The sequence below is a fragment of the Acytostelium subglobosum genome, assembly GCF_000787575.1.
Source record: "Acytostelium subglobosum LB1 DNA, scaffold: scaffold16, whole genome shotgun sequence".
In the NCBI taxonomy this organism is placed as follows: Eukaryota; Evosea; class Eumycetozoa; order Acytosteliales; family Acytosteliaceae; genus Acytostelium; species Acytostelium subglobosum.
This window is the reverse complement of record NW_012236517.1, coordinates 621282-645392: the sequence shown is the minus strand read 5'-3', so window position 1 is coordinate 645392 and position 24111 is coordinate 621282. Positions and strand designations below refer to the sequence as shown.

Sequence of the window (24111 nt, the reverse complement as noted above, 5' to 3'; positions counted from 1 at the left end):
TGATTGATTGAGTTGACTTGAATGAATGAATGAATGAATGAATGGATGCAAGGGATTGGATGACTGATTCTGAGGTTGATGTGACTGTGGATGTGACTGACTGTGAATGAGTTTACATCATTCAATCATTTTAACTTAACAACAAACAAAACAACAAGATTGCTATGAGGTTGATTGATTGATTGCTATGATATGTTATGATATGATATGCTTGATTGGGCACCATCTCTGCGGCAACAACACATCATGAACATGCCCTTTCCTTTTGATCATCAATCAATCAGCTGAATGATCATGGTGTTTTGAGGTGACAGACAGTCAGACAGCCGGGGGCGGAAGAATGAGAAATGGAACAATGAAACGGACGGGCAGGGGTAGGGTCGCCGCGCATTCATCATACCCTACCTACCTAGTTACACTTACCACACACACATCACCAACATGTTTGGTTGCAGGACATCCCGCCAACCAATGCCCAACATGATTAATTAAGCAACTCCAGCTGGAGAGGCAGACGCGGTGTGTGAATGGACTTGCGCGGATCAAGCCTCTTCAAGGCCATTGGAAGGGGTCAAGGCCCTCGACAGCGATTTATCATCGCCACCACCAGTGACCAAACACACAACTACATTGCCATCCAATGGAATGCTTGAGTGAATGACTGTCTGTCTATTTGTGTAGGTGATGGGCAGGGTGGTAGTAAGATTTTATCCGTCTGATCACCTCATCGTGAACAGAACCCAATCAAAATCACGCCAACAACTCAATGAGACGGTGAGCGTTTGCCATTCAATGTCACATGATCATCAGCCATGGCAAATATCTGCAAAGGGGTTACCAGCTTCACTGGTGATGGGCATCACACTCACACACAACCACAATTCATTCATGAATGAATGATTGATGATACTGATCAGTCGAGTCGATGTGGTGGTTTGATGGTCATCGAAGGAGGTCTCCATCTTGCGATGGTCATGTAACCCTGGACTTGGACGGTCGAATTGGATGCCCAACCATCCAATCAAATCCTAGAGACGGTAGTTTGTTGGTCAAGTACTTGATGTTGTTGGGGCTGTGGTAGCAAGTCAAGTCCAGTAAAGTACAGATGGAACTTGAACTTGCATGGATGCAGTTCAAAGCATGCCCCCGCAATAGCGGGTGACCCATGGGTCAGCGATGCTTCCTTCCTGTCCAGACAGCCCGGGACTGAGTCGGTAAGGACTTGTTGTTGTTTGAATGTTAAGTTAGTTTGATTGATTGATTGATTAGTTGATTGGTTGGTTGTTTGTTGAAGAATGAATGAATGAATGAGCTCATTAGTGAGTTAGTTAGTGAGTGAATGAATGAATGATTCGTTGGCATAAGGTATACCACTCATTCCTCTTGAAACTACATTGATGTAACTCATACATAACTCATAGATTCAAACCGTTCGATGACTGTCCTCCCGAGACGACAGACCGTCCGTCGTCCCATTTAGGTCGACTACTACTTTAGTAACAAAGTGGCGCTAGTTAATCATTCAACATGTTGGTGTACTTACCTTTTAAGTTCCCAGTCCCAGGGTGTCAGAGTCAAGTACAACCATTTCGTTCTGACTCATTGATTAGGTATGGGGAATGAATGAATGAGCGACACGAGAATCCCCAACTAATGAAGAGGAACAAAATCAAAGGTCACTACACACGCAACGAAGGTTCATTCTTGATTAAATTATCTACAAATACAACAACATTCGCATACATGTAAGCTTATAATGTTGTGTTTAATATAATAATGATTGACAATGTTGATGTTGAACTAAGTATATCAATCACATTCATTGATGAGTCCAAGGAGACCCACCCAGATGGCCTTGAAGACAAAGTTGTCTTGTCTTACTTGATGGAACAATCAGCTGACTTATGATGTTTCATTGCAATAGCCTTGGCACTAATAACAATGTCATCAGTTAGTTGGAGTTGACCACCTGGATTGGTTGGTTGGGTCCAAGAGGGACACGTTGTCTCTTCGTGATTGTGTGGTGTAGGGCTGAATGATCAAGAAAAAACAAACCCAGCTGGTTGTTTCATTTGAATCACTTTTTTGCCTTCGTCAACATCATCATCATTAAACCTACAAACAACATATTTATATATATTATAATATCTATCTATATTTATAACTGTAATAAACTAATTCGTTCAATCACAATCGATCAATCAATAGATCAATCAAACATCAGCAAACAAAGATGTCCAATGCATGGGGTAAAGCCTTGGATCAGGCAAGCATATTCAAATCATACTTTAATGAACTTGAGAAGGCAGTCATCAAAGGAACTATACACAAGTTAAGAGTACCAAAGGAGAAGCATGTGAGGAGTATGTTATTGTTGTTGATAATCAATCAATCTAGCAATCAATCAAAGTCTAACCGATCACTTTACCATTCACAGGATTGGTAATCTACACTCATGAGAGAACAGGTCCCATTGGTGATCTTTACACTCATCTATCGGCAAGACTACAACAACCTGATTGGATCGTATGTGATCGACATATTATCAATGCATTCATTCAATCATTCATTCAATCACATTGTTACTGACGCGGCAATGCATGCATGCACCATCTTTTAGATCGTCTTAAAGTCACTCATTGTATTCCACAGGATATTCAACTCTGGCAATGTCCGATTCTTAGAGGATCTGTCACATAGAGGTCTAGTGTTCCCTCTCGTCAGGTTCACAGACATGACCTCCACTCAATGTATGTGTCGTCTCATCCTGTACCCCCTCCGATCACGTGACCTTGACCGACTAACTCAAACAAACAACAATATAGCTCATCAACAATCTGTATTCATCAGGAAGTACTCGGCATACTTGGAGGAGAAGATATTCTCGTACAGGGAGATGAAGTGCGAGTTTGAGAAGGAGTCGTATACGTCAAAGGGTCTGTCGGTCGACCAGCTCCTGTACAGGATCCCAAAGATGCAGCGTCAGTTTGACTCGCTGATGGCCACCCATGTCGAGGAGGTCTGTGACAACATCATCACCATCAACGCCTTTGAGCTACTTCTCAAGGACAGCTTCAAGCTGTACTGTAATTTAAATGATGCCGTCTTGAACGTATTGGGTAAGCACATCAAGCATGCATGTTCATTCGCTCATTCAATCAATCAAACATACTCACACTGTACAATAACCAGAGCTGTACTTCCAGATGACCAAGAGAGACGCTACTATGGCGTTGGACATCTACAAGGTGTTCATGAGGGAGACCACTGAGATCATCAACTTCTTTGAGTCGTCGAGAAGGAAGTTCCAGATTGATCTGCCACATCTATCACAGGCACCATCAACAGTGGTCAAGGGATTGGAGGAGTACTTGAGCGAGCTGGACGATGACTATGATGGAAGCAACCCTCCACAACGCGACTACAACAATGGCAACAACAATGGTAACAACAACAACAACAATAGCTACAATGACAGCAGGTCTCAGAACATTGGATCACAGTTCAAGTCCACAAACCAGTTCGATCAATCAAAGAAGATGATGATGGACGATGTATCCTTGATCAACTTTGACGTAAGTGTCCGTCCCTGCCTCCAAGTGCACAACATGTTGCTGACATGGACCATCAATCAATCAAACAATCAATCACTTTTAGGAACAGGACAACTCATTCGACTTCACGACCACACCACCTCCTCCTGCTGCACCATCTACTTCATCATTCCAACAGCAGCATCAACAGTTCCAACCAATGCAGCCAGTCCATCAGCCGCAGCAGCAGCAGCCACAACCAATGCAGCAAAAGTCCAACATATCTCTGGACCCATTGGATCCATTTGCAGCTGGTAGCACACTGCAGCCACTCTCGCCAATGAATGCTCAGAGTAACCAACCACTCAACATGAGCAGTGGCATGTCAAAGTCATCGAGCCTGTTCGACTCTCCATCGTCCGCTCCACTGGTCCCCATCAGCATCAGCAACAACAACAACAGTGGCAATAACAATATGATGATGGGAGGTGGTGGCAACAACAATGGCATGGGCAATCAACCAATAATGCCAATGAATCAGATGAATCAGATGAATCAAATGAACCAGATGAATCAGATGAATCAGATGAATCAGATGAACATGGGAGCGAGACCAATGCAGCCAATGAACAACAATGGAATGAACAGACCAATGAACATAGGCATGGTGCAACCAATGCAGCCAACAATGGGCATGGGCAATAACATGGGAATGCAGCCAATGATGGGAGGCAACAACAACAACAACAGCAACAACAACTCACCTATGGGCATGGGTATGAGGCCACCTGGACAGGGCATGGGATCCATGCAGCCAATGCAGCCAATGGGTATGAACAGCAACAACAGCAGTAACAACTCACCCATGGGCATGGGTATGAAGCCAATGCAACCGATGCAGCCCATGATGGGAGGCAACAACAGCAACAACAGCTCGCCAATGGGCATGCAACCATTGCAGCCTATGATGGGTGGTAACAACAGCAACAACAGCTCACCAATGGGCATGGGTATCAAGCCTATGCAGCCAATGATGGGTGGTAACAACAACAACAATGGCATAATGCAACCAATGATGGGTGGCAACAACAACAACAACAACTCATCAATGGGTATGAAGCCAATGCAGCCAATGCAACCAATGCAACCAATGGGCTTGAATAACAGCGGCAACAACATGATGCAACCAATGCAGCCGCTGCAGCCAATGGGCATGAACAACAACAACAACAGGGGACCATACCAGCAATCGATGATGCCTGGTGGCCAACCGCAGCAGCAACAGCAGCAACAGCAACAGAAGGTGCAGGTACAGAACATCTACTTCTAGTACCTTGTCCGAGGTTCCAACCAACACTGTAGTCGAATAAAGACGAAAACCTATGATCTATGATGGTTATGTATGTATGAATGATCGACTTTTAGAGTTTATGCTGCCGCTGGCTTGGTGGCCGTAGCATCGGCGGCACCAGGCTCGGCGTTGTTGGCCTTTGAATCGTAGTCATAACGACGATAGACATTGTATCCGTGGCAACAGGCCATCGCCAGATTGCATGCGGCCAGTGCTCTAGTACCAGCATTCTGTGGCTGGATCAATGTGGAGTAATATGTCCAAATGGTGCCAGTGGAGCATAGAGACAATGATTGAGACATGTCAATCTTCTCGGGTGGCTTAGTGCCTGATATGATCTGTGTAATTGGTACGATTGAGAGTGACCATTTCATCAACTATATTGATTGATTGTTAAGTGAATGATTGCGAGTTGATTGTGTAAGTCGATGATGAATGCGCAAGCATTATTAGATGTGAAGACATACAGGTGCCAGGTTTGTAACTGTTTGATTGAGTGATTGATTGAATGAATGAATGAATGAGTGAATGAATGATGTTTGTTAGTTAGTTAGTATCATAGTTACAATGTTAGAGATGCTGTTTTCGATGATGATGAGACACATACTATCATTTAGAAAGGCTACACGAGGGTACTTCTCGCAAAGACCCAGAATGAATTGATTGCTAAACACAACCTGGTTGCCAACGAACCCTGACATTAACTTATTTACAAATTGCATTCTGTTATATGTATGTATGAATGTATGTATGTATACAATAGTATTAGTTAAGTTAAGTTAATATGATGATGAAGTTGACAAAGTTTGAGAGAAAGAAGAAGAAGAGTAATCCTGCAAATAATTTAATAAAATTGGGATTGGATCAGAATGAATCAACAGAATGCATGACGAATCGTGGAAGGGTGGGTCTGTTCTCTGTGCTAGAGTGAACAACAACTTCGCATCACAAGTGTGATCATCACCAATCAAACACAATCATATTTATATACTGACATACACATAATACACTTATATACACATATACAATGTCAGGAGAGAGATGGGTCAAATTCATTGGATTCCTTGGCGCTGCTGCCAACTGGACCATCCCTATAGCTGTATGTAGATGAATGATTAATGATCATGATCATCATGATGATATAGAGTAGTTGCTAATAACAAACGTAAACGATTGATTGTCAATATAGTCAATGATGAACTTGAAGAATCCACCAGAGACAATTGATCCCATTATGACATCAAGTAAGCTCATGTTGTTGTACAACAACATCAACAACAATGATTGATCGATGGAAGTTACTGACATAGGAGTTCATTCAACTACTTACCTCACATATCTAGCTCTGGCAGCATATAGTTTAGTGTTCATGCGATGGTCCATCGCTATTAAGCCACCCAACTATTGGTTGCTTGGATGTCATCTGGCCAATGAAACAGCACAGTTGGCACAATTGTCAAGATACACTTAGTAAGTGTTAACACCTACTAACTCCTCAAAGATCATTGCTTGTTTCAATGCATACATAATTGCTTACACATCTCCCTCTCTTACCTCATTCAATCATCTCCACTCACAGTCATAGATTAACATCATCACCAAACAACACAAACTTGGTACCAACAACTACAACTACAACAACAACAACTACAACAATAGTAGCAGCAGTCGATACCAACACAAGCAGTACATCAGCTTCGAAGCAATAAAAAATGATAAATAATAGTAATAATAGTAATAATAGTATTAGTTGAATTGAATGGAAGAAGACATGGTGATGTGTTTATTCAAAGAAAGAAAGAAAGAAAAGACCAGATGGTATTGTAATGGTTGTCAATACTCCAAGACTCAGGACAAGGCTTGCCCCGAGGACATAGGAAGTTGAACGCGTTGGACATGCCCACGGGTTGTGGGGTGTGATCTCTACCCACAAATACGGGAATTGCTGTCAATTAATTAATTGCCTGTATTGTGTCGTGTTCGTGGTTGTGTGTGTGTATGTGTGTGTAATGCGTACATTTAAATGAGTGTGTTCGGTTCATTCTTTCATTCCCTCATTCATTCACTCAGCGCTCACTCTCCTATCTCTTCAATCCAACAACAATCACTCAATCAATCAATCACAATCAATCAATCAAACAATTAATATCTTGTATATATATATATATATTCAAACAGTCTATAGATCGATCGATCAATCAATCAATCAATCAATCAATCCAAACAATCAAATGTTATTGTGAATAAGATAAATATTAATATATAAAGATGCGATTATTTAACAATAATTATATAATATATATATCGTCATTGTTAATATTGTTATTATTATTTGTTGGTTGGTCATCACCATTCTCTGTACAGACATCAAATGGTCGTAACGGCCATCATCATCATCATCATCACCACCATGGAGTTAGAGTACAAGACGAAGATGACAACAATGCAGTTGTCAGCAGACCAGACTCATTGGCAAACACATGTAGCGCAAGAATAAGAATAATCAATACAGTTATAGATATGAGAGATAAACAACAACAACAAGAACATCATCAACAACAACAACATATAATACACAATAACAACAATAAGAAACAACAACAATATATGTTTGATGTATTGTTCAATCGAAGTGATCACATGAAGTTGCCTGGACTCACATACTTGTCGGCAACTGATTATATTACAGTGCCAACTGGCGAGTTGGCCGTGCAGATTGTGGACAGAGCATCCGGCAGCTTTGTGTCTGTGGACAATGGACGAGACAGCTTCACACTGGAGAACGACACTGACTACACATTGATCATCAGCGGACTACTATATAATACAACAGCGCTCACCTTCCTCTCGGACAAGGACCTTTACTGTGGCGACAATCCCCCGCCTCAGTACCATCTGCGCCGGACCTCTCTACGATTCCTGCACTGTTCGCCCACGCTTGGACGCGTCGACTTTAGCGTCGTGGGCGGCGCCACACTCTACTCTGACGTCAACTATATTGGCGGAGGCAAGCGAGCATCGTCCAACACCAACTACATCTCAATACCTAGCAACCCTTACCTCTTCTTTGTTCACGAGCCCGCGAACACGACCAACGTTTACATTCCTGGTGGCGACACACCTCTGCTGGCGGGCGGCCAGCCCACACTGACCAGCATCCTAATGGTCGGATCTCCAAACAGTACCGACTATCCACTGCGGCTACTCTCAATACCCTATCCAAATAGTCGCGCGGGAGACTCCTCCCTCTTCCAGAAGCAGCTACCATATACACAGACCAATGTCCAGGTGCCACAACACTCGAGTCTATCGGCCACCACCAACACTGGCTCCTCAACATTATTCAAGTTCACAGTTGCAATACTTTCTTTCATTCTCTTGGCTGGAATCACTGTATTCTAATAAGTATAGTGTACAATGATTGAGCATCTCAACACCTCGCATTGTGTTGAGTGGCCCACGGTAGGTGATCCACGCTGATCACTGGGCGGACAATGATGACATCCAGTTAGCGACCTACAATGGTACCAATCCAGTCCAGTCCGGTCCAGTCAGTTACCTCCCGCGCCCATCCTCCCCTACCCCCTTTACCATGTTGTTTCATTAAACGATCAAACAAACAATTGACCAAGATTAGATTTAATTCTTGGTTGATATTTGCAAGTAGTAGGCAATGTCTTTGTGTCCACTTGATTGAGCTGCACGTATAGCATCCTCTTTGTTGGAACACTCGGTTCGATTATGATGCAGGAACTTCACCACTTCAAAGTAGCCATTGAATGCTGCGGATGTCATGGCAGCTCGGTGACATCCTTCGGTTCTATTATCATGTAGATACTCGACAATGTCCAGCTTACCGATCATCGCTGCATTGGTCATCGCTTGTTTGGAACAGGGTGCTGATATGACTTCGTGGAGGTACACCACGATGTCCTTGTGGCCGAATGCCGCGGCGTTGTCCAAAGCCATGTATGAACAGCCTTCTGTGCGATTGTCAAACAACCACTTGATGACATTCAAGTGTCCACTCATGGCGGCATGATCAATGGCCTTGTTTGTGCAGCCTTCCGTTCGATTGTAGTGCAGCCACTGTACCACCGCCATCCGTCCCTGCATGGCGGCGTGCTCCATCACCTCTGGTGTGCATGGCTCCGTGCGATTGTGGTGAAGGAACTTGATCACCTCGAGGTGGCCATTCTCAGCCGCCTCCAACCAGCACTTTTCAGTGCCGCCCTCTGTCCTGTTTTCGTGGAGGAACTTGACAATTTCGAGATGGCCACAGTATGCTGCCCAGTCCATGGCCGACGTCGTGCACCCCGTATCAGAGCGGTTCTCGTGAAGCCACTTTACAATATCCAGGCGTCCATAACGCGCGGCAATGTCCATGCAATCATCCACCTCAACGCCTGAGCTTGGCGAGGCTTTCTTCTTATTCTTGCTCTTCTTGCCCAGGGTGAGCATTCGCCAGACCTTCTTGATCCGTAATTGGTCCTTGTTGGACGAGGCCTCTTCGGCGGTTTTGTTTGCCAACTGCCAGCCATGGATGGTGCTAACGATCTCGAGGTGGCCGCACTTGATGGCATTCTTAAACGAGGTCATCAGGATCTTGTCGCTGCGTGATGCTGGTCTGTTCTCATAGAGGAAGCGCGACATCTCTATGTGACCATGTCGTGCGGACGTCTGCAACTCGTAGCCATTGAAGATCAAATCATTCATTGGATGTTGGTGTAGATAGCGCACAATATGAAGATGGTTGCGCATTGTGGCGATCTCAGCCACTAATTCATCTTGCAATCGAGTGCTGGCCATTGATTCATCACGCATTATCTTGTTTAGATGTACGGGGTCGGTGAGCAGTTGACGCAGTTTGTCCAAGTATCCGTGGTAGGCCAGTCCACGTACATCGACCTCCAACATTGCCCACGACAGCATATGTCTACCTTTCAACTTCCTATGTATCTCTACAACCTTTCCAAATATATACTTCCTTACAACAACATTATTAACAATACGAATGAATAGAGTTGTATATGTATCCATGATCTAGTAATATTACAAAAGTATGATTGATATTGATTGATTGATTGAATGATTGAATGAATGAATGGATATATGAATGATTATAGTACAAGGATGGTCGATTCAATCAATTGATAGCTTGATTGATAATATGCTATACTTTGAGTATTGTTTACATCTCTTGTCAATAGATACTATTACATACATGTTTGTTCAAACAAACAAATGATAATCTTTGAAGGGTTCTTTGAAGTTGATTCAAGAAATGAGATGGTCTGCGAGGTGGTGGCGGAGGTCACCCTCTCTTCCAAAGATTGTGTTGTTCAACAATAAAGATATTTGATTGATGAGTTCATTCATTGTTCATCCAAGAAGTAGTAATAATAATTATTGTTATATTATTATCTAATACTCTGTGTTTATTTGACATCATATATATTGATTTCTTAATTGATCATTGGCAAGGGAACTCTTTCCCTATTATCACACTCTCACTCCTCACCAATAATCACCATCAATGATTCGATCAAAACAGTGTTGTTTGAATAATTTTATAAATAGTTTTTGAAAATGATCAAGCTGTTTCATTTAAACAACACTCTGTGTGTGTCGGTTACTGCTTCATTTTCATTTATCACTTCATTTTATATTTATACATATACTAATATACACATATCTTTGTTGTAGTTCATCAACAAGCTATCAATCAAACAATAACTTGAATAATATAATCGGGGAACTCAAACACATTGAAAAATTGCCCGTGATGGACAGATCGCGATCACCAAGCAAACAATCACCGGTTTCAACATCTCCCACTCTACATAGTAGCAACAGTAACAGCAACAACAACAACAACATAGCTAGTAATGGAGGAGGAGGAAGATCATTCATGAGAGCAAGACAACTGTTCTCATTCCATGAGTTGGCTGGCACTGACCTCACATTGTTGCTGGAGGAATCGATATTGATTCGTGTATTCCAGTCACTAGAGTTTCACAACCTGTTTGTGGCCAAGCGTGTATGCTCACGCTGGAAGCCACTGTGCGAGAACGCACTATGCTATCAAGACCTGGACATGCAGTCATTCATACACAACAGTCGCTATCTGCCGCGATCAGTCATCACCATGTTCATTCAGGACCTGTCGTTCGAGGGCGAGCAGATCGACGCGCTGCGAATGGTGTGTCGCGAGATACCCCGTCTGGAGCTGCCCTGTTGTGGCGACGGCGACACGACCACCACCACGACCAGCTGTCACAGTCCCACGCACAGCCGCAGTGGCAGTCTCAATGGCAGCTTCAACAGCAACCATCATAATCATCACGATTCACTCAGTGCCAGCATGAATAGCAACTGTAGCATCAGCTACAATGGTGGGAAGGACGACCTATCCAGCAGTTCCCTATCCGCCTCCAACTCTAGCAATGGTGGATCACTGGCCTCATCATCCGAATCCCCTCACCTCACATCATCATCAAGTGGACTAACTCCAAATGCTCTAAGAAGTAGGTGGTGATCATACATGGCGTGGATATCTGGATGATCATACTAACGATCAATCATTCAATCAATCATTGTATGTTTTGTAGAAGTACTAGCACTGCCATTCGCAGCGTTGGACAAGAAGGAGAGACTGAAACGAGAGAAAGAGAAGAAGATGGAGGATGCCATCAAGCAATGGAATGAGATAGTTCCAAACTGGGAGAAGAAAAAGGCCACCAAGAAGGTGCGCGAACTTGTATTCCAAGGTATACCCTCAGACTCCCGTGAGAAGGTATGGCCACTACTCATTGGCAATGAGTTAAATATAACACCAGGTAAGTAGTTAGTGCACACATTGATTGATTGGCCGTGTTCGCTAACGATCAATCAATCAAAGAACTGTATTCTATATTTGGAGCAAGAGCAGAGAGAGCTAAACATAAGGGAGATTCATCACTTGGACGAGAGGGAACGGTGACACTTATTCAGTTGGATTTACCAAGGACATTCCCAAAGTTATCGATCTTCCAGAATGATGGACCATACCATCAGAAGTTGGCAAGTGTCTTGGAAGCATACGTTTGCTATCGACCTGACATTGGATATGTACAGGGCATGTCATACCTTGCTGCCATCTTCCTACTCATCATGGAAGAGTACGATGCCTTTGTCTGTCTATCCAATCTCCTAAACAATCCATGTTTCCGTGCATTCTACACCATGGATATGTCTCAGGTATGTTCATTCAGTGCTGATTCAATTAATTAATCACTCACAATTAATCAATCAATCAAACAGATGGAAGTGTATATGAAGGCAATGGACAGTCTGATGGCTACAAATATACCAAAGGTCCACAGACATTTGAAGGATCTGGGCATCCAGCCAGATATATTTATGCTCGATTGGGTATTGACCATCTTTACAAAGGCCCTGCCATTGGATGTTGCCACACATGTCTGGGACATACTGTTCCTGGAGAAGGAGTTGTTCTTGTTCCAGGTGTCGCTGGGCATACTGAAACTGTATTCACACGAGTTGGAGACAGGCGAGTTTGACCAGATCATGACTCTGCTCACACATCTGCCCGCCGACGTTGATGACGAACTACTCTTCCAACACATTACATCATTCACTATCAATCCCAAGTTGTTCTCCAAACTGGTTGGGAATGACAAGCAATAAACATTCATTCAACTGTTGTTGCCCATGTTACAAACTAACCATTTGTGTCCTATCTATCCATGGATAGGATGACGGACATTCGTTATTTATTGGAGGTAAGCAGGGTGGATATGTAAACAACGATTATGATTTGTCCTGGTGCCAAAGTGACCAGAATGCGTAGTGCATTATCCAATGACATGCACCAGGACATCTTCCTTTTGTGTGGCCAACCAAACATTCGATCCATAAGGCATGTGAAAGAGAGAGAGGGATTGGAGGCCATGAGGAGGTGGGGAAGATGGAGAGTGTCGACATTGAATGATTGAAATGATACATCGGCTGTATCATGTGTCAATTGTAGTCGACCAAAAAGGGTAGAGTGATTGATTGGGGAGGGTAGGAGTATGTATGACGGGAAATATACAGGTCGCCAGCAAGCCATCCAGCCAGCCAGCCAGTGATTATGGATTGCTTAGATTGATAATTGACCTTGGATACAGATTCAACTCCATCAATGTCTTGGATGTGTCGGAGAGCACCTCCTTGGGGAAGGTAGTCACCATTTGATAGTTGTCTTGTAGTGGCCTTGTCGTCTTGGTCTCCTGTTTCTCATCAAAGACAACGACGTCGACCCAGTCGCGCACCACCTGCAGTGGCGTCGTGGCAAAGAACTTCCTCGTGATTCTCTTGCCATCAGGTGGGAGACACACCGATATCTCACATACCTGTTTGCCACGCAGCTCCTCCACACTCATAATGGCGGGGTCCTTTGGCAGTCTGGCCTTGCGTTGGGCCATCATCTGCTGAAGGTTGGACTCGAGTGACATGCGCATGGCCATCTCCAGCTCCTCCTGCTCCTGTCGCTGCTGATCCTTACGCAAGGACTCACGCACCTCTCTATCCTGCTCCTCACGAATGCGTCTAGAGTCGTCGATCGCACGCTGTCTCTGCATGCGTAGTTGCTCGTTTTGGACGCGGGTCTGCTCGTTTCTGGACAAGTAGCCACGTAGTTCAGGGTTATCATACAGCTCGAACGAGTCATCGACGTCGCCCGCACGTTGTTCAGGTGCCTCGTCGTCAAAGTACTCATTCAGGTCCTGTCGCACGTTTACTCTCTTCTTGGCCAACGGCTTGGCGCCGGTCGGACTGGGCTGGCCTGGTTGTCGCCTGATCGACTTGACCTGCTGTTGATGTTGCTGATGTTGTTGTAGTCTGCTGATCCTCATCGATTCGTTGATGGCGCGCTGTAGTTGTGCCTCCTCGTCCATCATGTAGAGGCCAGGGTCGACGTCTTCTCCAGCAGACAGTCTGATGGCCTCTCTAATCTGTTGCTTCTCAATCTCATCAAAGTTGAGCTTGCTAAAGTCATATTTGATTGGGTCCTCATACTCGACGTCTTGGTCATCGTCATCGTCATCGTACTCGTCCTCGTCGTCCGAGTCATACTCTTGAAGCTCGGCCTCGGTCAAGTCGTCAAAGTCTCCGGGGTTATATCTGCGACGCTGGCCATTGCGACTGACCAGCTGCTGCGTTGGCGATGTGAAGTTCTCGTTGAAGGCGGGATGGCGCCATGCCTCGCTGTTGAATCCACTCTCTTGCTGTGGACGCTGTGTTGACATTAGATGACTTTGATTGAGCATCGTCGTGGTCTGTGGTGCGATTCCCGTCTGGTATGTGTAGGTCGATGAATAGGATGTCTCTTCTCCGTTTGGCAACACCCTTGTCGTGGTCTGTGTATAACCATTTGCATTGGCCGTTCTTGTCGTGAACACACTGGCGTCGCCAATGTTTGAATTCTGTCTTCTCACGCTTCCTCCCGATCCAGTGCTGCCTCTGGAGCTCGTGCTTCCTCCGCTCATCCTCAACGGGTTATTCATTGTTGACGTTGTTAAATATAGTAGTAGTTAACTTTGATTGATTGAACGAATGGATGATGAATGAATGAATGAATGAGTATGTTTCCAAGACTGTAGCTGTACCTTTATCTCTGAGTGAGGTGTAGTAGTAGTAATATATTGTTGTTGTTATTATTATAATAACAAAAGAGAGATAGACTAAATAGATAATATAGAGTGATAGACTGGTGATTGATTGATTGACTGATTGACTGAATGTTTGATTGATGTGTTGTGATGTGACGTTGGTGAATGAGAGAGTGTGAATGAGTGTGAATGAATGAATGAAGGAGTGTGAGTGAGACACACAACACTAACTATGTTTCTTCCTTCACTCTCTCACCCTTACCACTATCACACACACATCAACAGAACACACACCCCAGGGTTTGATCCACTCAATCAATCAGGTGACGAGACAAAGAGAGAGAGTGATAATATAGATAGAAGAGGTGTTTGTTTAATTTATTATTATTCCAATTTTGTTCCACACTTTGTCATTATTTCCTTTGAATCAATCCAACACTTGCATACATATACACTCACAAACACAAGGTTTATTGTAAAGTGGGAATTATTAATGACACTGCCATGACGTCCTCTTTGATGGTATATCGAGTGATCAAGATATATAATGGGTGTATGTCTGTCACTCCGACCAACACACACACACTCATCAACACTCACACACATAATAACAACTACTCGGTCGTTTATCCATCTTCGGAAATTGAATGTAGAATGGTCGGTATGATTGATTTGCTAGAGTGTGTGAGTTGTCCGATGGCTAGTGATCGCTCTATTGGTGTTCCAATTCCAGCTCCACAACTTAATTGATATCCGAAGCGAAATTGAATCAGTGGTGTTGAGTTTGATTGATCGATTGATTGATTAATTAATTGATTGATTGATTGATTGATTAGGAATCACCGGAAATCATGTCCGATCGGACACTTAAGCAATCTTTCAAGATGATATTCATAAATATGGAGACAGCCAGACTGGTTGATTGATTGATTGAAGGAATCAGTCTATCTATGACTTTAATGGCTTCAGTCCTAGTTTAGCTCTGAGTGCATTCATTTCCTCTATCTCTGTTTGTTCATCCTTCTTCTCTGCTCCATTGGACTTTGTTGAAGCAGATGAACCTGTTGATGATGATCCCTTCTCATACTTTGAAACATCCTTCTTCTTCTTAATCTTCTCCTCTCCAAGTACTGGACTCCTATCTCTCTTCCTGCTATCTCTATCTCCATCTCTACTATCTCTATTATCTCTATTTCCATCTCTGTCCTTGTGGTCCCTATCATCATATCTATCCCTATTATCTCTATTATCTCTATTATCCCTACTATCTCTATCTCTATCTCTGCGGTCTCTATCATCATATCTATCTCTGTCTCTATCTCTTCCTCTGTCTCTGTCTCTATCATCACGGTAGTCTCTATCCCTGTATCTATCTCTATCTCTGTAGTCTCTGTCATCACGATAGTCTCTGCTCCTGTATCTGTCATCTCGGTCGCGATGATCACGATCGCGATGATCCCTATCGTGATGTCCTCTCTCATGCTGGTCTCGATCACGACCTCGGTGGTCGTTGGATCGGACGTCTCTGTCCATCTCGCCAGGCTCGCGCTCCTCAATTGAGCCCGCAGGCTTGCTGTCTTTCATTGTGATGTCGACTTCTTTGGATGACGTCTTCTTGGGCACCACTGCACTTGGCTTGGAAGCACGATCTTGTTCATCGAGCTCAGACTCAACATCCAACTTTAGTTGATCCATGTCGACGATGCCCAAATCTACCAACGCCGACACACGCTTCGGCAGCGCATGTTGCTGCTCGAGCAGCTGGCGATGTGGCAGATGAGGCAGTGCAATGTCGCAAGCGTAGTTTGTAGTGAGCAGCTCTTCGACAAACTGATCGATCGTCAACTTCCTGTAGCCAACATCCAGCTTCATTCGCACCGACCTGTAATCATTGTACAATGGTTCGAGATACTTGTATATCTCTAGTGGCTTGCCTATCAGACGCAAATAGAATGCGCCCAACACCGTGACGTACTTGAAGTCCTCATTCGTAATGAACTCTGCAATGATATCCATATCAGGTTGTATCTGAAGCATCTTAAGTATAAGACACAAGAAGTTGGTCGGTTGTTTACTTCCTCCATACGTGCCACCAAATGAGTTCAATGCCATTGCCCTGTCGACCAATGTCTCCTCTATATGATGTTGTTGTGTTAGTAAGATATCACGTGATTGAAGATATGTCACGTGATCAGGTCACGTGATCAGATATCGGTGTCACGTGATCGCTTTCTTATACATACCGTTGAGACCAATGCACTTCTCCTTCCAGTAGGGATGCGACTGTATCTTGATCCTGACGATCTTCTCTATTAGATTCCTTGGATTGGCACCATGTATAGCCTTTGCCTTTTGTATCAGCATTGCTGAAGGTGGTAATCTTCTCTTCTTCTTCTTCTTTTTGCCATCTTCATCGACTTCATCGTCGTCGTCTTCATCATCATCTTCGTCTTCGTCCTCGTCAATGTCGTCATCTTCATTATTGTTGTTATTATCTACATTATCTTCATCATTGTCATCTCTAGTGTTGTTGTCCTTCTCGTTATCATCCTCCTCTAATGCTGGTGCATCTGAATTATCCATTCAACAAATTATAACTATTGATCAAAGATGAATAAGTTCAAACTTCTGGAAACACTGACAAACAATCAATCAATTTTGTTTCTGGAAATATCCAAAGTATACTAACATATATCATTAGTATATTATATTATCTATTAAGGAATAGTATTAGCCATCTGATCACGTGACTTACATATCTGATCACGTGACTTACATATCTGGTCACCTGACAATATAAAAAAAAGGAAGAAGATGGAACATGTAAGATAGGATAGGATATTGGATATGACAATAACATTAATCGTTAAAGATAAATGGTATTAATATATTCCATTAGTTTAGAAACCGGTAAGGGTAAAGGTGGTGTTCAACAGATCGTAGATTCTGCTGTGTGGGTGTGGAGAGCCACATGAACCCTCACAGACGGCAGCCTGGACGATGTACTCGCCTGGGTAGAATGGCTCCTGCTCGGAAGGCTCGGCTCTGAAGGAGAACTTGGCGTTGTAGGTGCCTGGCTGAGTGCCGACCAAGAGGTCGCCACCACCGAATCCAAATCCGGTTGGGTCGATAACGTTGATCATCAGCTGGCCGGTGCCGAGCTGGCTGGTCACCTCAAAGGTGCACAGGATGTTGAAGTCGGTGCCGATGGTGCCGTTGACTGGGTCCACGACCAAGCTGCTGATGGTAGCATTGCCACCGTCACGGATTGGGCAGACCTTCATCTCCTCACACATGTACACTGGGTCGGGGTCCTCATCAGTGATAATTCTGATGAACACATCAATTCCGACGTAGCCACACAGCAGGTCACAGGTAATCTTCTCGTCCTCCTTTGGAAGCTTTCCACAGAGGTCTCCACAGGTACCGAGGATATATGTGTCTATGTGAGATTATAATAATAATATGTTAGTATTATATTTACGGGATTGATTTGATCATTCAATCAAACTCAATGGCAACATACTGAGGATGATGTTAATAAGGAGATCCAGGGAGTCGCCCATGAAGTCGACACAGGTTGGACACATGTCCATGGTGACCTTGGTTGGGACATCAATGACAGTGGTGGTTGGAACGACGTTGAGGCCAAACGATGTGGCAACCATCGAGAGTACAAGTACGGCACAGAATAGCTTGAACATTTTTAAATGTATTATATATGTGTATATGTGTGATTGATTGAATGATTGATTGGTTGAATGAGTGGACTTTAAAGTAATGGATGAATGATAGGTGGTGGAAAGGCAGAAAATGTAGTTTGGAGGGTATTATTATTGATTAATCAAAGGGGAGAGACACAGGAATGAGTAGTGCGCCAACTACACACTCATTTAGTACCATAATAGGAACCGGAATGGTGGGGGGAAAGGTCCACCATGCTGCAATGCAACATCATGCCCTCTCAATGGGGGGTTGTGATCAATTCTCATCAAAGAGCCGGCCTAGAATCAAAAATATCATCCACTGTATTGGGGGCCTGTTTGACGAGGTTCATTCAAGCTCTACCCATCAGACCAAATATCATGATTTAGCAATCATCAACACAATTGAGGTGAGCACCTCCCAAACATGACATCATGGATATAATGGACAATGGCATGGTAGTACCTGCATTGATGTAACTTAAATACCTCTCCAAGGGTCGCAACAGTCAACTCCCGGCGCACTGAGAGAGATACTTGATTGATTACTCATATCCAGAGATATTAGGAACTTGTACTTTACATGATTGATTTGACTGACTATTTTGTTGACTGACTACCGCCCTTGATACTATCGTGTGCGAGTGACGAAGATATAATATTATTAATGTATTGGCCAATCAATGAATGAATGAATGAATGAATGAACGGAGTGGAGTGAATCACGATGCACTCGGAATGATGGAGGGATTAATCGAGTTTATTAAGTGATTAACATGCTTGCATTTGGGTGTTTGGGAAGGTAGGTAGAGTTGACTAGGTTATGAGGACCTCAAAAGGGAAGGGGGCTTTTGCTAAGGATACCAGCAAGATATTGGTAGCTACGGTTGCTGGCAAAGGCGATGACGGACGGTCGCTACGACGGGCGGTGTATGACAGTGATTTGATTTGATTGATTTGATTGTGTTGTGTTGATTGAGTTGATTGATTGGTTGATTGATGACCTTGGAACAAATATAACAATACATCATTAAGGGTCACGTCTATTCTGAATGATCCTCTCCAACGAAATAATGGAATACAATATCAAATCCTAGGTTGATTGATTGAGCGAGCGATGTTAGCAAATCACACTGACGACCATCATCGATGAATGAATGAACTACAACATAACAACATACCTTCTTTGTATACAGTGTAGCCGAATCCCTTTTGCAAGAACTGATATTCTACAAATGCTGGGCCATTGCCACCGAGTTGACTCTCAAACTTGGCCAGCTTATCCTTTGGTGCCTGACCATACTCGTACAGCTGGTTGACCAGTTCGCGCGATGGCTTGGGGACGAGCAGTCCGAGACGGACAAAGCCCTCGCTAGAGGTGATGACGCTCATGCATAGGCCTGTGAGGTCGGTCGAGTTGGAGCGCAGAATGTCCACGGCAGCGGGTGGCAGGGCGGGGAAGTTGAAACTCTTGAACGCGTCAATAGCCAGGTTCAGCTGGCTGGTGAACTCGGCACCGGGCAGCTTGAAGCGAACCTCGGTCTGTCTGGGTGGTGCAGCACCCATGTCTCTGCCAACACTGTAGCAGTTTGTCACCTCGTTGGCCTCGGCCCACTCTCCAAACTTCTTGGTGGGCTCACCAGCGTCGGAAGCCTCGATGGCAAGCTTAACTGGGATGTCGACGGGGAAGTACCAACCACCGTCCATGCCGCCCTTGTCGGACATGTCGATCCACGATCCAATCTTGAGTGGGTTGATCAGTGCGCCCACGTCGTTCAGACGATCGATCTCGGTCTCTGGTGCGCCGACGTTCCAGAAGAAGTCGACCATCTTTTGAATAAATATGTTCTGTGGACCGGCTGTTCTCCATGTCAGCTTCTGCATGTCGATAGAGGTGGCGACGTGGAACTCAATCGTTGTTCCGCTCTGCAGGTCGCTCTGGGGTGGTGTCGACTCTGACCAAATCTGCCAGAACTCCAGCACCTTTGAATCGTCCTGTTTGATTGATTGATTCCAAATGTTTGATTGATCGATCCAATGATTGATTGATTCAATGTGATTGATTGATTGATTGAGTGAGTGAGTGATCAACCCGACGACGATCATGTCCTATCAACTACAAACACTTACGTCTCTAAGGAATGAGATTGTGGACTTGGCATTGGCAATCTTTGCACGTGGCGAAGATGCGTTGAGTGCCTTCTCCTGTGTGCCGTTTGTCTTTGGTGGCGACTCGATGGTTGAGGCGGGCACCTTGGGCACCGATGGACTGGTGGAGGCGGCAGAACCACCCTCCATGTTGCGCTTGATCGACTCGATCCACTGTTTCATGTCCGTCTCAGACTCTGCAAAGATATAGAACACTCTTCTCGATGTGCCCAATGAGAACATGAATCTCTTCTTCTTCTCCTTATCCCTATCCTCCTTAACGTATGAATCTGGTTCAAACTCGATCAATCCTGTAGCTTCATCGTCCTGTTTGTTTGAATATCGCGTTGAGTAGTCATCGTCATCATCGTCGTCCGCAAGTTATAATGTGTTAGAGACATGTATTTGCGATCATTGATTGATTGATTGAATGAATGAATGAATGAATGACTTACAGTCTTGCTCTTGAAATAGTACAGCTTCTTGCCCTTTAGGACGAACCAACGTTTCTTCCATGTCTTGATGGCACCACCTTGCTTTGTCAGCCAACCCTCGCGGTCGGATGGTGCAAGTTTGGCAACAGAGACCAATAATGATGGATCGCTCATTCTCTTATTCTTCTAAGTTTGTATGTCTTCTTGATATATCAAATGACGTATGTTGTTGAATTCCTAACTTTATGTCTACTTTCTTACACACAATCTTTACTGTTTGTTTGGTAATATGATTGATTAAGAGAGTGATTAAGGTATTATAATAGCAATAATAATAATAATATATATACAAGCAAGCAAACAAGATTAGTTTAGTTTAGTTTTGTTAGAGAGATAGATAGATAGACTCAATTGCAATGATTGGCTCAGGGTCAGTGATGTTTGTGCAGTGATTGATTGTATGTGGTATGGTAGTGAGTGCGTGAGAGAGAGGGGAGAGTGAGGTGCTGTAGCTCCAACAACATGGCAGTTTGTCTTCCTTCAACCAACCCACCTCACTCACTCACAGCTCTTGAAAATATCAAAAAATGGCAAAAATTAAAAAATCAAGTGCTTTTTCTAAACGCTCATGTTTGTTTTTTGTTTTGTTTTTTTTATGATCAGATCATCACACCAATGAGTGATCAACTCATGAGCCATGACATGAATACAAGTCTATTTGGTGACCATCCATATGATTATTAAGCGAAATCAATAATATCTATTTTCAATGACCCATTTCCACACCCATCATCCTCCACTGATGTATGTGATTGATTGATTGATTGTCAATGGCGTCGGGAAGTCCGCTTCGGAGGAGTGATGAGTGATCATAATGGCCGATAAACAATGCATGCCAAGGTCCGTCCCTTGTATCCAAGTTAACATTGTAGTATTATTATTATTATTTGTACACACAATATCATGAATGAGTAGTTGAGAATGGTTTGAAGGAGTGATGGATTGATGGATTGATGGATGGATAGATGGATGGATGTCAGACAAGACCTCAACAATGAAGAAGAAGATCAAGGCAAGGTAATCCTCTTTTAGAGATCTGTTTGATCGACCACAAACAACAACATATCAACAACAACAACAGTCATCCAACACCAACAACAATAACAAAAAGAGTAAACAGTCGACACATTGGTCTGCCAATTTACAACAACCCTTGTCAACTATGTGTAGGAGTAGGCCCCGCATTCTATCTTTTATGTTAACTTGTACGAATTTGTCGTGTTAAGGTCATGTCTGTCTTTCAACCACAACCACACACACACACACACAACACAATTCGATCGATTACTACCTTTATCATCAGGAGTTACATACCTTTGATACATAGTCATCGTTCGAAGTCCTCGTCGTTACTTGTTAGATCTAACAAGTCGTCATATATCGAACACCACCCTCATCAAACAAGTGCGTACGATGGGTTCCATCTTCACGTGAACCTTTGTTTGCTCTCTTGTCGTTGTTGTTTGTGTTGTTGTCGATAAAAGTGAAAGTGTGTATGTGATTTTGATTCATTCATTCATCCACATTACTTTTTGATGCCAATGCCACGCCAGCCACTTTGCAAACCTATTCATGATAACTATCTTGCAGGACAAAAGTACGATAATGGAATGGGGAGGTTGGTGGTGGGGTAGTACCATTAACGTAACGAATGGGTCTTTCCAAAGTTGTTCACTAAAAATAGTAGACGTATGTGGAGATTAAGCAATCTATCAATCACACTAAATCTGTCCTTAGGCTATCCATTCAAAGAACTCTTGCCCTTTGAGACAATGAGGGGGGGGGCTGCCCGAGGCAAAGGTGTAGCGTAGGTTGTGTTGGTCCTCATTGAAAGTGTGCGAGTGCTTCCGACTTTACTGACCTATGACTTGACTCGTCGTAGTGTTTCCTGGTCAAAGCGTGGTGGTTGTTGATTATTCAGATATCAGAGAAGAAGTAGGTGGTGTGGCATCATCACGGCTCAGGCCTCTCGACTTGTCGTTCATTTGAATAAGTTATCTCGTGTAGTGTGCACCCACATCCTCTCCTTTAAAAGTCATGGACTGAGCAGCAAACCACGGACACCACTTCCATTTGTCCATCCATCCATTCATCCATCAATCCATCTATTATCGCCCATACTACATCATCATTGTCCTACATCCATCATCATCATAAATATATATATATATCTAAATCATATATCTAACTCATTCAATTACAAAACAATCAATCAATCAAATATCAATTATCAATAATATGTATAACTTTAACAAAATATTATATGTTGCCTTGGCTTGTGTAGCCTTGGTGGCAGTTGGAACATCAGCCTCAAACTATGTGTTGTTCCAACAATATAGTGACCATCAGTGTGCTTCTGGAAATGTGATCTATGGTGCGTATACTCGCGTTGGCTTGTGTGACAGCAAGGCCATACTCTCGTGCAATGGCACAAAGGTCGTCCTGGCCGACTACGAAGCCGCCGACTGCAGTGGCACGCCCATCAACACCAGCACATTCAACCAGAACGAGTGCCAGACCGGAGTGACCTTCCAGTGTGTCGACAACGTCGCCGTGCCAGCGGGCAACCTCGCCACATCCACATTCACCGAGGCTGCCTGTGGAGGCAGTGCCGCCACCACCAAGTACTTCAAGAGCAACTGGTGTTTCGGAGGCTCCCTCATTAGCTGTAACGCCACCGCTGAGACCGTCCAATACTTTAACAACACAGATTGCTCTGGTTTGGCCGAAGACCCAATACTCTTTTGACATCCAGTCATTCTGTACTTCTGATCCAACCGCTACCCAGATGACCCAAACCTGCTATTAATTAATTAGTCGTAGTTAGTTAGTTAGTTAATAAAACCTAGACAACATCGTTGCGTTGCTCGTCTTGTTGTCCACCATGTATGAGTGATTGGAGGCCACTCCTCCTCAATCACTCATACATACATACAACAATGACATTTGTATGATTAATAGATAATTGTCCTTTTATTATTATTTTCTCTTTTTGAAAGATTGAGTACATCTCCACCAAGGGGTGGAATGATTCCAGCCCTAGCCCAACCCCAGGCCCATTCACCACACAAATATTCAACACACACTTTCTCACAAACGCCACCATGATACTATTTATTTACAGACTCGAGAAGAGAACTTCTTTACCGGTTAATTAAACGTCTTCAACAATGTCGACATCATTGTGTCATTGTAATGATCATTCAGATATATATATATATAAGTTGA

General features: G+C 43.6%; 11 protein-coding genes across 11 annotated transcripts; 5 read left to right on the top strand and 6 right to left on the bottom strand.

The window, feature by feature from the left end:
- Positions 1 to 2233: 2233 nt before the first annotated feature.
- Positions 2234 to 4863, top strand: SAMD00019534_079860 (hypothetical protein; the record flags this gene model as incomplete). The annotated part of the gene is made up of 6 exons (XM_012897026.1): positions 2234 to 2363; positions 2438 to 2526; positions 2621 to 2750; positions 2826 to 3119; positions 3193 to 3575; positions 3658 to 4863. The coding sequence occupies 6 exons, from the start codon at positions 2234 to 2236 to the stop codon at positions 4861 to 4863; spliced, it is 2232 nt and encodes a 743-aa protein (XP_012752480.1).
- Positions 4864 to 4964: 101 nt separating this feature from the next.
- SAMD00019534_079850 (hypothetical protein) lies at positions 4965 to 5606 on the bottom strand (the record flags this gene model as incomplete). Its single annotated transcript, XM_012897025.1, has 3 exons — positions 4965 to 5261; positions 5352 to 5368; positions 5492 to 5606. Coding segments are annotated over 3 exons (429 nt in total), but the record flags the coding sequence as incomplete, so codon positions are not given.
- Positions 5607 to 5917: 311 nt separating this feature from the next.
- SAMD00019534_079840 (hypothetical protein) lies at positions 5918 to 6349 on the top strand (the record flags this gene model as incomplete). Its single annotated transcript, XM_012897024.1, has 3 exons — positions 5918 to 5983; positions 6074 to 6128; positions 6228 to 6349. Coding segments are annotated over 3 exons (243 nt in total), but the record flags the coding sequence as incomplete, so codon positions are not given.
- Positions 6350 to 7404: 1055 nt separating this feature from the next.
- SAMD00019534_079830 (hypothetical protein) lies at positions 7405 to 8286 on the top strand (the record flags this gene model as incomplete). Its single annotated transcript, XM_012897023.1, has 1 exon — positions 7405 to 8286. The coding sequence occupies one exon, from the start codon at positions 7405 to 7407 to the stop codon at positions 8284 to 8286; it is 882 nt and encodes a 293-aa protein (XP_012752477.1).
- A 237-nt stretch (positions 8287 to 8523) lies between these two features.
- Positions 8524 to 9801, bottom strand: SAMD00019534_079820 (hypothetical protein; the record flags this gene model as incomplete). The annotated part of the gene is made up of 1 exon (XM_012897022.1): positions 8524 to 9801. One exon carries the CDS (start codon positions 9799 to 9801, stop codon positions 8524 to 8526), a length of 1278 nt encoding a protein of 425 aa, XP_012752476.1.
- An 877-nt stretch (positions 9802 to 10678) lies between these two features.
- SAMD00019534_079810 (hypothetical protein) lies at positions 10679 to 11422 on the top strand (the record flags this gene model as incomplete). Its single annotated transcript, XM_012897021.1, has 1 exon — positions 10679 to 11422. A coding segment is annotated over one exon (744 nt), but the record flags the coding sequence as incomplete, so codon positions are not given.
- A 1242-nt stretch (positions 11423 to 12664) lies between these two features.
- On the bottom strand, positions 12665 to 14432 carry SAMD00019534_079800 (hypothetical protein; the record flags this gene model as incomplete). Its single annotated transcript, XM_012897020.1, has 2 exons — positions 12665 to 13026; positions 13433 to 14432. Coding segments are annotated over 2 exons (1362 nt in total), but the record flags the coding sequence as incomplete, so codon positions are not given.
- A 1053-nt stretch (positions 14433 to 15485) lies between these two features.
- On the bottom strand, positions 15486 to 17120 carry SAMD00019534_079790 (hypothetical protein; the record flags this gene model as incomplete). The annotated part of the gene is made up of 2 exons (XM_012897019.1): positions 15486 to 16672; positions 16781 to 17120. 2 exons carry the CDS (start codon positions 17118 to 17120, stop codon positions 15486 to 15488), a joined length of 1527 nt encoding a protein of 508 aa, XP_012752473.1.
- Positions 17121 to 17443: 323 nt separating this feature from the next.
- Positions 17444 to 18283, bottom strand: SAMD00019534_079780 (hypothetical protein; the record flags this gene model as incomplete). The annotated part of the gene is made up of 2 exons (XM_012897018.1): positions 17444 to 17979; positions 18064 to 18283. Coding segments are annotated over 2 exons (756 nt in total), but the record flags the coding sequence as incomplete, so codon positions are not given.
- A 1001-nt stretch (positions 18284 to 19284) lies between these two features.
- SAMD00019534_079770 (hypothetical protein) lies at positions 19285 to 20997 on the bottom strand (the record flags this gene model as incomplete). Its single annotated transcript, XM_012897017.1, has 4 exons — positions 19285 to 19334; positions 19423 to 20236; positions 20372 to 20716; positions 20845 to 20997. 4 exons carry the CDS (start codon positions 20995 to 20997, stop codon positions 19285 to 19287), a joined length of 1362 nt encoding a protein of 453 aa, XP_012752471.1.
- A 2124-nt stretch (positions 20998 to 23121) lies between these two features.
- Positions 23122 to 23631, top strand: SAMD00019534_079760 (hypothetical protein; the record flags this gene model as incomplete). The annotated part of the gene is made up of 1 exon (XM_012897016.1): positions 23122 to 23631. The coding sequence occupies one exon, from the start codon at positions 23122 to 23124 to the stop codon at positions 23629 to 23631; it is 510 nt and encodes a 169-aa protein (XP_012752470.1).
- Between the last annotated feature and the right edge of the window lie 480 nt (positions 23632 to 24111).